General features: G+C 43.7%; 1 protein-coding gene across 1 annotated transcript; it reads right to left on the reverse strand.

The window, feature by feature from the left end:
- Positions 1 to 1315: 1315 nt before the first annotated feature.
- abhd17ab (abhydrolase domain containing 17A, depalmitoylase b) lies at positions 1316 to 10243 on the reverse strand. Its single transcript, XM_084920631.1, has 5 exons — positions 9221 to 10243; positions 8259 to 8629; positions 6866 to 7060; positions 5810 to 5989; positions 1316 to 4242 (listed from the first exon to the last, which is right to left on the reverse strand). The coding sequence occupies exons 2-5, from the start codon at positions 8621 to 8623 to the stop codon at positions 4017 to 4019; spliced, it is 966 nt and encodes a 321-aa protein (XP_084776757.1). The 5' UTR covers positions 8624 to 8629; positions 9221 to 10243; the 3' UTR covers positions 1316 to 4016.
- Positions 10244 to 12220: the final 1977 nt, after the last annotated feature.

The following is a 12220-nucleotide window of genomic DNA, read 5'->3' on the forward strand; positions in this document are numbered from 1 at the left end:
TTCTGAGACCATCTCTTCCTGCCAGTATCGAAAAGGACACCAACAAAAAGCAAAACCTGAGAAAAATGAGTAGGGAGGAAGAAGAATCATCTAGAGATCCTGTCGTCTGTTTCATTTGCACCAAAGCAGCTGAACAGAACTCGCAGTGGTTTGTGCTTTCTAACCGGACAGACTGGGAACCTGAACTTCAACCGGTCGCAGCAGATGGCCGCCCCTCCCTGAGCCTGGTTCTGCCGGAGGTTTCTTCCTGTTAAAAGGGAGTTTTTCCTTCCCACTGTCGCCAAAGTGCTTGCTCATAGGGGGTCATATGATTGTTGGGTTTTTCTCTGTATCTATGAAGCGCCTTGAGGCGACTTTTGTTGTGATTTGGCGCTATATAAATAAAATTGAATTGAATTGAATTGAATTGAACTGACTTTGTGTTGTCATGAATAGTGTTATTTGCACTCAAAAGACACGAGCCTGCGAATTTACCTCAACATTCTCCGCCTACCGTAAGTCTCGGCTGGCTCAGCTAACAGGTGCAGCATCAGTGCACCATCGTTAATGTTCACATATGTGTTTGAACTTTTGTGCTATTTTAAATGTCATGTGAGTGAATGTTATTTATTCTCCTGAAGCTGATAAAGTATTCACATGGAGGAGTTATTCTGTACTCCGACTCGTGCTCGCTCTCCTTTTTCAGTCTAAATCTTGACAACAATCCTCAGGTTAGGAACACTTAAAGCAGATTAATAAGTGTGCTGTTAAGCTTCAGCTTTGTGCGTTTCAGTGTTAGAGGTCTTCCTCTGCTCTTGCAGGATGCACTAACATTGCCGTACACAGAGGGACGCATTACTGCAGCTGTTGTTAATCCGTACGAGCCTCTGAGTGACACGCTGTAGTTTATGTGGTCCACTGAAAACAGCTGGCAAGTGTGTGTGTGTGTTCAGGGGGAGGAGCTTATGATCCATCTGTCTCCGTTTCCCCACAGCTCAACACGGTAGCAGGCAGCGAGGGGAGGCTGGGACAGACCCGAGTCCTTGTACTGCTTTAATTAAAACACGATTTGAGCCTCTGTTGGCTCAGATGCTAACAAGCCGTCCAACACATCAGCCAAAGAAGACAACACCAGGCAATTAAACACTCATTTTGTCTTCGTCCGAGCCAGTCCTGGAGCCTCGATGCTCAGCCCCATGAGGCCTTTACAGCAGACAGGTCTTTATTCAGCCAGTGCCAGGTCTGCCATGAGTGCAAAATCAGGGACTGCTGAAAACACTCGTCTCTGGCAGATTTAAGCAAAGACACCAAATAAAATAATAAAAAAAGAGTCACATTTAATATCAACTTCTGGTTATGATTTATTAACTTATTCTCTTTAATTCATGAAAAAAAGAAAGAAAGAAAATCTTTAAAAACTAAAAAACTGTCAGTATAATAAACAATTGATAAGAATGTTTGATGATGAAAATAAAACCCAGAACTGAAACAATCCTCAGCAGAAACCCACACGTCTGAAAAAAAGCTTTTCATGTGTCGGCATGAAGCCGGCCTTTCATCTTCTTTCATCACACAAACATATTCAAACACACGTGGTTTCCTCCCTGCACAAACGAGAAATCATAAACAGCTTAGAGAAAAACAAAAAATCCCAACTTGGTTAATTTATCAAGTTCATATTCGGTTCTTGCATATTTCAAAGCAAACGTGATTTGATAAAACACGATTATTTAGCAAACAGAGAATTTTACAATGAATCTGTATCCAAATGTGAAGAGAATAAGAAGATAAGCTCAGTTTGACGTTCTTTACATAAGATATAAAACATAAGCAGCAGGTAAACTGGGTAAAGCACTAACAACAAAAGCTTTGGTTTGTCCACCGAGCCTAAAAATTCTCCTCAAAAATGTTGAGAACAGCTGGAATCTGAGTGTTCGTCTAATCCAATCGTGCCTAAGCTTCAAATACAACAAAGCACGTAAGCAAAAACACCCGATTCCTTTACAATTTGTCATAAATATTACAATTTTGGTTACAGTTTTAAAACTTTGGTGGATTGCTGGATCACCATAAAGAAAAGGGAAAAAAAAAAAAAAAAAAAAAAAACACATGGAAAACCCCCACAACAGATATGCATTTACCCTCAGAGCCACCTACAGCAACTCCAACAGGCTCCAACATCTGTTTGTACCAGTTCAGGTACGAGGCAGGTCAGTCTCCTGTTACGGGTTAGTCAGATTTCTCCAACAACAAGCTGAAGAATTGAGATCAATCAAATAATGTGCCAATGTTTCCTAAAAATATTCTCAGAACACAGAAAACGCACCTCACAAAACAAAAATGATACTTAAAGAGGATCTATTATGCTCCTTTCCAGCTCCATATTTCTATACTTGGGCTCTACTAGAGTAGCTTTGCATGATTCCCAGCCTAAAATAATCCTTATTTGTCCTATAATGGGTCTCGTGAACAGCAGGAGCTCAAGACCTGATCCGTTTTCTGAGAAAAGCATAATAAACAATGGCTCTCAGTGCGATCACACAGACCCAGAGACAGTCTGACCTCGACTCGCCAGATCGTCTGAAACTTGGTGCTGTTTAATAATGGATATAAGCATAACAGGTCCCCTTTAATCATTATGCAGGTTTGTACACATAGACAGGATAATAATACAAGCAGCTGTTATAAAGTCTAAATTATTTAGATGAAACACTAATCCTTTTTAGTGCCTGGTGTTAGTGTTCCTGCTTAACTCTGACAAATCTGCTGATATGTTCTAAGAAGAACATGTGCTCTGATCACACAGATGTTCCTGCGAAACTGGGAACTATCAGAATATGGACCTGAATGTGGTTACTCTCCCTGCCTTCACTGGAAAAAAAACCAAATCCCTGATGACGGGGTGCAGGTGAGTAATGTGTTGAACTTTAGTGTTGCTCTCCTTGTCTCTGCGCACCGTGAGGAGCAAGAACAGGCCGACAGCTGTGACCCAGCAGTGCGAGACATAAACAAGGCTAAAAGAAACGGACAGGGCTAATGGACTCGAACGCATTCCATTAAATGAAAGAACTGGAGGAATTTTCCATCTGAGCCTCTTCAACGTCTTTCTTTCATACAGCCAATCCCACAGCAGCAGTGGGACACAGATGTGTTAGAGAAGCGCGAGGGGGCATCGATGGCTCAGCAAACTGGAGGTGTGGACTGCAGCTCAGATGTAGGATCGAAGTTCGGCTGAACGCTTCGTTGGAAGGAAATATTTTAGGCTGGATGAAATCTTCTGAGGCGCTTCAGCTGTCCGCGCGGTAAACAATCGCGAACACTCGAAAAAGTTACCTGAGCGAAATGTACAATACGTAAAAACAAGATTAAAGACGCAAAATATAAACTCATATTTATGCCAGCATAATGTTTCCCAAGATTAAAAGCTGTGAGCGGTTTCAAACCTTCGTGATGAAAGTTAGAAACGATTTTAAAGATGATGCAGTCTGCGCCAACAAAATGCAGGTAAACGAATACCTTTAAAACATGATATATATTGTGTTTAAATTGGCTTCCATTTAACTGTACAGGTGCAATAATTCAATGTAACATAATACCTGCTTCAACAAAAGTCCTCTAATAAAAAGCTGCTAATAGAAATGAAGTTCCACTCGAAGTGTACGCTGAGGTGGTGACAGGAGCTTTCCAGGTCATGTGATCACTTTGTTATTCTACTTTTCATCTATCAGTGAAAACCTTTCCCTCTTTTTCATGTTATTGCACAGTACAGGCATCTGCACTATTAAAGTTTCTGCTAAAAGACACACAAACAAACACAAACCCCAACAGTCTCCACTTTGATTATGAAGAGACGCCTCTTTTCCCCTGCGTCTAAATGATCCACGGTCCATTAAAGGTGAACTGCGTCCTGAAGTATGTGCACACGTCACACAGGACGGTTAAGACGGGTCAGATGGTTTCCATCTCAGACAAAAACAGGTGAGGTGCTTTGAGCGGACCGGGAAATATGGTCATTACGACGAGCGTAGTGTTGATGGTCAGCCGTGCTGTACCGCCAGCTCCTGTCCTATGAAGCGGCGCAGGCGCTCCAGATACTGGCTGTAGAGTTCAATGTCGTTGTGTCCCGCTCCCTCAACCCAGAGAGGCTCCACAGCCTTCGGGCAGCGCTCGAACAAGGCCAGGCCGTGGGAAAAGTCGATCACCTCATCCTCCGTGCCGTGGATGATGAGCACCGGGGAAGTGATTTTGGATACTTTCTCAATGCTGAAAAGAGAGGAAAACAGGAATTAGAAACAGAGAACCCGCTGAAACAGTGTGGACCGTTCTGACTGGAGATCAGGTTATCGAGTCTGACCCCGTGGCCCTCAGCAGGAAAAGGTTGGAGTGCCCACTCCAGGTCAAGGCTGAGTTCTCCAGAAGTCTTCTGTGGTTTTCCTACCACCTCTGTTCCTCGCCCACTTTACCATCGGAGATTAGCTCCTGCGCTAAAGCTGGCATGGGCTGCTACTGACTCCGAGTCCTTATTGTGTGGCCAAGAGACTCGTTCTGGGGCCGAGGATTAAAAATAAAAGAACTGTAACAACACATTCGAGTGAACACCCACACTACAACTGCACACCCATGTGTGGCAGGACGTGGGGTTAAACTGAACAAAGAGCTTCAACAATCCTACTGGCACGTACTGGGATTAAAACTGTTTACAGAGAGACTTGAACAACCACAGTTAGTCCAACTGGACTAACAAAACGAGCACACACACACACAGGGCAGTGTGTGTGACGAGTCCTCCAGACGTAATTATGTAAAGTCTGAAAATAAACAGTGGCATGGTGGAACAACAGTTAGTACAGACACCTCAGTCAAAGACGGTTTGTAGTCCAAACCCTATTGGTTGCCTTACTGTGTAGAGTTCACATGTCGTCCCACAGAATGAACACGTTGGGGATCCCAACATAGACACCTGTGTGAGTGTGAGCTCCGCAGCACTGCCAGCATGCACGGTTAGATGTGTCTTGCAAAGTGCTTTGAGTGGTCATAATAGCAATGCATTTCAATAGTGAGGAAGAGCAACCGCGAATCATAACCTACAAATCAGCAGATATTATCAATCATCCAGTCGATACCAGTACACCCAGTATAAGTGTGAGTGGTTTGTAAATGCACTCAACCTTGCCTTCGTGATTTTCCAGTCCAAAAAAACTATGTGTCAACAGGATTTTCCAACAAATGAGACTCACTACACTGAAAAAACTAAAAACAAATAAATAATTCAAACAGCACTTCAGAAGAAGAAAGGCTTTCCTTTCAGCATGTCTGTTTTCCCTGGACAAACACACTTTCACAAGTCTAAGTGGGAATCATGCTCTTCTGCTGACAGATTAATAATAATGTGAAAATATCAACAGACAGTCAAAGAGTCAGGGCACACAGATTGTGCATGACGTTTAAACACCCTACTCAGCGACAGAAAGAAAGAAGATGAAGCACGAACAGATAGAGGGCAGTATAGAAAGCCGATCCAGTTTCCAACTCATCCACATGACTTATACAGTCTCAGCTGACTAACAGCTGCATAATGGCTCAACTGTCTGGGATTTCCTTACGTGGATGACTGAGCATGCATCACATATACGGTTTTCACAGCCAATTGCAATGATGTGTTTGATATGCCGCAGTTTATCAAACATCATTTTAATTGGACAACGCAGGGAAATACAAAACCAGTTCATATCAAATTAACATTGTGTTTACGAACAAAATGTTATGTGGGAAAGAAACGAAGAGCTTCATACATACAAAACGTGTGAATAGTAAGAAGATTCTCTCTTACTTGGGGAAAGCGTCGAAGCAGTAGGTTTTCTTTGTGTCAGGAAACGCCACTCTCATACCAGATGTTAGAGGCGAGTGAAGAACCACGGCGGCACACTCGTACCGTGACGCCAGGTCTACAGTGGGAACTGTACCGATGCTCTGCCCGTACAGGATGATGTTCTCCGGGCTTATGCCATACCTGGTTAGAAATAAACAGAAAGAAAAAATACGTATAATACAGACGAGAGACAGCAGCCAAATCCACAAACATTACCTTTGGTGTTCTAATGATTACTGACAGTACTTTCATTAATGCTTTGGTTATTTTTCAGAAAGAATTTTGCTCCTCGAGGGTCAAAGGTCACATGTCAGGTAAATTTTTTTATAGTCACCAAAAATGACTAACCAGTTTCTAAAATTCTAATTTTTATTTCACTTCATGACTACTCGCAGCTCCGTTAATGAGACAATCTTTTACTGGCCCACAGACGACACAAAAGTTTACTAACAGTGGGATTCTTCTGTAACAGAAGGACTTTCACAGAAACCTTTATATTTCAGAAAGCACATGCATATTTTTTTCAAGATGCTGAAATTAAAACCTGAGTAAAGAATGACACACAACGGTGACTTTTACATGAGCCGACCTTTAGTTAGCGCTCTGTTTTGTAACCCCCGGGCTGCAGCTGCATTAGCACAGCACTGCTTCTGTTAATGAGACACTTCATCACCCTACAACGCCCTTGAGATACATCACCCCTTAGCCTTCCCTCATCCATCCATCTTGCTCTTCTTTATTCACACAGCAGCTGTCCTCACTCTGCTCCGTCCTCACCACCACCTCCATTCAACCCCCTTCATCATGCCCCTTTAGTCGAACGTTCGTTTCTGCTTTTTCCTCTTCTTTAGCACTTCTCACAGCAAAGGCATTTTTTGCCTGGGCACATTTTAAACATTATTTGATCCCAGCTGTATCCATTTTAAACTCATGCCCCATCTTGACAGAACAAGTTCGCCTGGGATAATAAAATTACACCTCGAAGGACACGTTTGGGCCAACTGCATCATCACATACCGTGTACGCAGGGCGTGCCAGGCAGCATCTATGTCTGCATACAGATTCTTCTCGGAGGGCTTGCCGGTGCTGACGCCATAGCCCGAGTAATCATAAGAGAAGATGTTGCAGTTGATGCGAGTGCCGAGGCCGATGTAGAAACTGCTCATCTGGCCGAGGTCAACTGCATTGCCGTGGGAGAAAAGCACCGTAAACCTGCGGGGATGATTCAGACAAAGGGTTAGTAACGAGCTAACAGACACAGACAGGTGCACGCTTGTCAATTTTCCTATCTCCTTTAAAATAAATCAATAAAAATCACTATCAGCACTGGAGCCAAAGATCCAGCCTCTGCTATGCTCTAATCAGAAATATATGATATATAGAGAACTACATTGTGATTACATGAGAAATATTCTTGTTTAGCGTTGCCAACAATAGCATAGCTAAACACAGAACTTTTATTAAGGCAGAAAAACAACTGTGCACAGAAATTAATCAAATCACAAGTAACCTGCTGTTTAAATCAAAAAGGTACTTGATTCTATAAAACTGTTGCAGGTTGAAGGATTATTTACCACGAAGGACTCTTGCTTCCAGACATTTAGTATAACCTGAGAAGCAGGGTATCCACTGTGAACGCTGGGTATCCAGCCCTTGGCTGTTATTCATGAATGCGTGTTGTGCTCTCTGGAGTAACCTGATACTTTTTCTACACACCGACTGTTTTGAAATTCTCCCTCTGTGGTTTTGTTTATGAGCTCTTGCAGCCCGTGGCTTCGCTCTTGGCCTTTCCACTTAGAAAGCAGCAAAACAATGACTCTGCCATATCACGTCAGGCCTGGGATCATTCTTTGTAATACTAGAGACACATTAATGCAAGATAAATGGGCTGTAACACAAGCCTGTCCATTTCTTTTTAATTCATTTGGTAAATTAATCAGTAGCAGTTAGAGTTAAATTCTTTTACATCTCATAAAATACTGTCAAACCTTCTAGGATGAAGAAAGTTATTTCCTCTTATAAAGCCATTTACCAACAACGGCCAATAAAGTCAATCACGCCACATAGCTGCAAATGTTTTGCCTCTCACTGGAAACTGTTATGTTGTCAGGGAGTGTGCAAATCTTTTTACTGTGATCAGTATCACGAACAACAGTAAATTCAACTTTAAGGCTCTGCAAACAAGCAGAGAAAATAATGAGAAAGAATAAAGACAACAGAATAAAGTCTGACGGGTGTGCCATGATCTACAGAAAAAACCAGGAAGAGAAAATCTTTGCGTCAGCTGAGTCAACAAGAAAAGAAAGCAAACCTGGGCGTGAAGAAGACTGTTGAGGAAGAAGACGGTTTAAATGCTTCAGAGCGAGTGTGACATACCTGTCAGTCACAGCTGACAGCTAATTCCATTTACCTGGAATTAGGAGCGCAGCGAATGTACATGCAGCCGACTCTGTTCCCTCGGCTGGATCGAGCAAGAAAGACCTCCGTAGTGTCCAGCTCTCTCTGAGAGTACTGAAACTCCGCTCGGTCCGTCAGGTGAAGCTTCCATCCCCCCTCTACGGCCCCGGTACCCCCGCTTCCAGCAACCGAAGCGCCACTCCGCGCCCGCAGGCTGGATGTCCCCGTCGCCCCTGGCGCAGCGGGGCCCGCCTCTGGGTCTGGCAGAAAGGTGTACGTGGGTTCTGGGGGCAGGAAAGCTAGCTTGGCTGCAATGCGGCTCGGGCAAGGCGGGCAACAGAACAGGCAGCAGAGCTCACTGAGAGAGAGGCCATTCATCCTTCACTGAGAAGAAGAACACAGACAAGAGGATCACTGTGCAAATGAATTCACATCATGCAAACGTTAACACAATGAAACACTTATTACAATTTAATGCACAAGGCCCTTAGTCTGTGGGTGCCGACAATGGGGATGAAGATTTGTCTACACCAGTTTTGGCAGAAAGCATTTCAAACATATTAAATTAATTTTGACAGTTAATGCACTGTCAATCATAAAAACGTTACCCAGCAATAATAGTAATAATCTGTAAAAGTCTGCCACCTTGAGCGCCTTAATCTCCTTAAATGTGGCTCAATAATTATTCACAGAATAAGTTTCAGGTTTTTTTGTTTGTTGTTGTTTTTTTAAGAAATCTGAACGCCAACCTGGGCTTTTGCAGCTGTGATGGACCATATATTAAATGAGTTAAATTATTTGACAGACTTGAGCCACAGACCCATCGTCTTTTCTTCATACTTCACACTGATGTTTATAGAGTTCCAGGTAAACCACAGTGACTAATGCACGTTGTTTTTATTACAAGTCATGAGTGAGAATAAATGCACGTACACGGGGACCAACATGACCCCCCGTGTGAAACAGCAGACCTACCTGTTGAGTTGAGGCCTGGTCAAAGAGAAACGAGCTGTGCTGAAACAAAACAAACAAGGAAGTCTTCCTTCCACCTGACCAGAATTCAAACTCGGGACGCTGCCTGCAGCCCTGTCAGCTGAACAAGGAAAAAGAGCTGGAGCCTTCCGGCTGACAGGGAAGTGTTATTTACAAAGTGTCTGCTGGCTTTTCTTTGTAGTCCCTGAACGCCACATTCCACTCATTTTATACGCTGAGACAGACAAACGACGCGCTTTTCCTCTCCAAACGCGTCCTGGAGAGCTAACTAAATAAAAACACCAGCAGCTGGTTTTAGTTTAAGATCCCGACTTCTCAGTTTGGGAGACTCGCTTCCAATAAAAGTCCTGCCCTCAAAGTGACCGAAACTAACTTTATACACGAACACAGAGATGTCCCTCTGTGCCCCCTGTCCGAAGAAGTGACCGATGAAGACCAACAGTAGGGACAAGTCTTCCCCTCGCTTCCCGGAGAGACGCTGTTTTTTTGCGCGTCCCAGCTAACGCTATGCTGGCTTAAGCTAGCAAGAAGACACAAACACGGCTGCTCGGTAAAAGCGGGCTCGCGCTGTGACGTACAGCGCCGTTAAAATGCAGATCCCGGTGTGAACGCTTCTGTCCGCGAGCCCATTCTGGACGCTGCTGGCGTGTCCTCCCGGTTTATACACGGCCCTGCCTGTCGTTATTAATCCACACAGATGCGGTGTTTTCCTACTTCTCTGCTGTTTCACCGCATCCGGAAGTGACAGTTGACCGGATATGACGCAGGAAGTTTCCATTGGACAATTATGGGAAAGGTGTTATCAGCGTGGATGACGGCGCTGTAAAAGGTGACACGTTTGAACTTGATTGTTAATTTGTATCTTTAAAGATAAAGACGCTCAATTCACGGTATTTCTCATAATCCAAGTGTCATCGCAGTTACTTGGAGACCCGGCTGATTCATCAAAGATGATATGTGCTACTTACAACTAATTTTATTTGATAAAGAGCACATTGGATCTATGTGTGATCTCAATTCATTTAACAGCTTATATCCCCTTTAATTTCTCAGTTCAGTTTTATTTATATAAAGTCAAATCGCAACAACAGTCACCTCAAGACGCTTTATATTGTAAAGATGTAAGAAAAAAATACAAAGAAAAACCAACAATCAAATGACCAGGTACTTCCCAACAGTGGGAAGGAAAAAAAAATCCCCATTTAACAGGAAGTTTGACCATAACCAATAATTAAAGTAAATGATTTAAGCTTGTTTTGTGTCCTAAAGGAAGGTGGGTCTTCCACAGGGCAACACTGTTAAGCTGTAACTCTCCCCAACAGATTATATTAACACACACACACACACACACACACACACACACACACACACACACACACACACAGAGAGAGAGAGCTTTGCTGGCTCAGGAGCCACCTTTACAATCTATTCAAGAGAAATGCAAGTGTCAGCTTTACAACCTGTTATGTAGGCCATCCTACATAAATATCCATAGCCTTGTTAAAACAGCCCTGCATACCCACACCTTTACCTCAGTTATTTTTGCACAGATTTTGAGAGATTCACCTTTGCTCTGGAACTGACAAGTGTCGGGGTGATTTATGAGGGGAGGATAGCAGCAAGAGCCAAAGGGAAGATTTATAAGATGGCAGTGAGACTTGCTGTCATGTGGTTTGGAGACAAGGGTACTGACAAAAATTGGGGGCTGAGCTGAAGATACTGAGATCTTCTCTGTGAGTGAGCAGGATGGACAGGATTAGAAATGAATCCATCAGAGGCCGATGATGGAGCCTCAATGACTACCGACCAGTTGCTCTAACACCTGTTATAATGAAGTGCTTTGAGAAACTGGTCCGACGTCACATCATGTCCTGCCTGCCACCCACACTCGACCCGCTCCAGTTCGCATACAGAGCTAACAGATCAACTGAAGATGCCATTGCTACAACGCTCCACACCACCATCTCTCACCTGGAAGTGCAGGGCCGTTACGCCAGGCTGCTCTTTGTTGACTTTAGCTCTGCTTTCAATACGATACTCCCGGACAGACTAATAGTTAAACTGCTGGAAATCGGACTTCTTTCTACCACCTGCCGCTGGATCAGAGACTTCCTCTCAGACCGTGTACAGAGAGTTAGAGTGGGGCCTCATCTTTCCTCAGCCTTAACACTGGCTCTCCACAAGGCTGTGTACTGAGTCCCCTACTGTACACTCTGCACACACATGACTGTGCTAGTACCCACCCAGACAACACAGTCATCAAGTTTGCAGATGATACCACCGTGGTGGGGCTCATCTCAGGGGGAGATGAGACGTCGTACAGAGCTGAAGTTCAGAGGCTGTCAGATTGGTGTGTAGATAACAACCTGGACCTCAATACCACCAAGACAAAAGAACTGGTAGTTGACTTCAGAAGGAGGAAGTCTGAGCTGTAGCCTGTCAGCATCAATGGCGAGTGTGTGGAAAAGGTCTCCAGTTTCAAGTTTCTGGGTGTGCACATAGACACAGACCTCCAATGGGGCTCTAACATCTCTGCGGTTTTAAAGAAGGCCCAACAGCGTCTCCACTTTCTGAGAATCCTCAGAAAAATGGACCTGAAGAAGGAGCTGCTGACCGTCTTCTACTGCTGCTCCATTGAAAGTGTGCTGACATATTGCATCGGTGTGTGGTTCTCCAGCTGCACCACAGCACACAGAAAGGCACTCCAGAGGGTCATCAATATGGCCCAAAAAATCATTGGACATCCTCTTCCCTCCCTGAAGGACCTGTACAGCACTCGCTGTCTCAAGAGGGCACGCAGCATCCTACGGGACGGTACACACCCAGGACACCGGGTGAATATATTTATATTATTATTTATATTTATAACAAGGTGCAATAACAATTAATGTGCAATAATAACAGTGTGTAATACAAATACACTTATTCTTCTTTTTTATTACTAAGTTATTATACTGTGTTGTGTTGTGTGTGTTGCGTTGT

The sequence above is a fragment of the Perissodus microlepis genome, chromosome 23, assembly GCF_051167445.1.
Source record: "Perissodus microlepis isolate ML-2025 ecotype Zambia chromosome 23, ASM5116744v1, whole genome shotgun sequence".
In the NCBI taxonomy this organism is placed as follows: Eukaryota; Metazoa; Chordata; class Actinopteri; order Cichliformes; family Cichlidae; genus Perissodus; species Perissodus microlepis.

Bases quoted from the DNA above. Each gene is read 5' to 3' on its own strand.
- abhd17ab (XM_084920631.1), bottom strand. From the start codon at position 8,623: ATGAATGGCCTCTCTCTCAGTGAGCTCTGCTGCCTGTTCTGTTGCCCG. The intron at 5,990-6,865 runs GTATGTGATGAT...ATTTCTAACCAG, and splicing joins TGGCACGCCCTGCGTACACG to GTATGGCATAAGCCCGGAGA. The intron at 4,243-5,809 runs GTAAGAGAGAAT...CTCTCTTTTCAG, and splicing joins TGCTTCGACGCTTTCCCCAA to CATTGAGAAAGTATCCAAAA.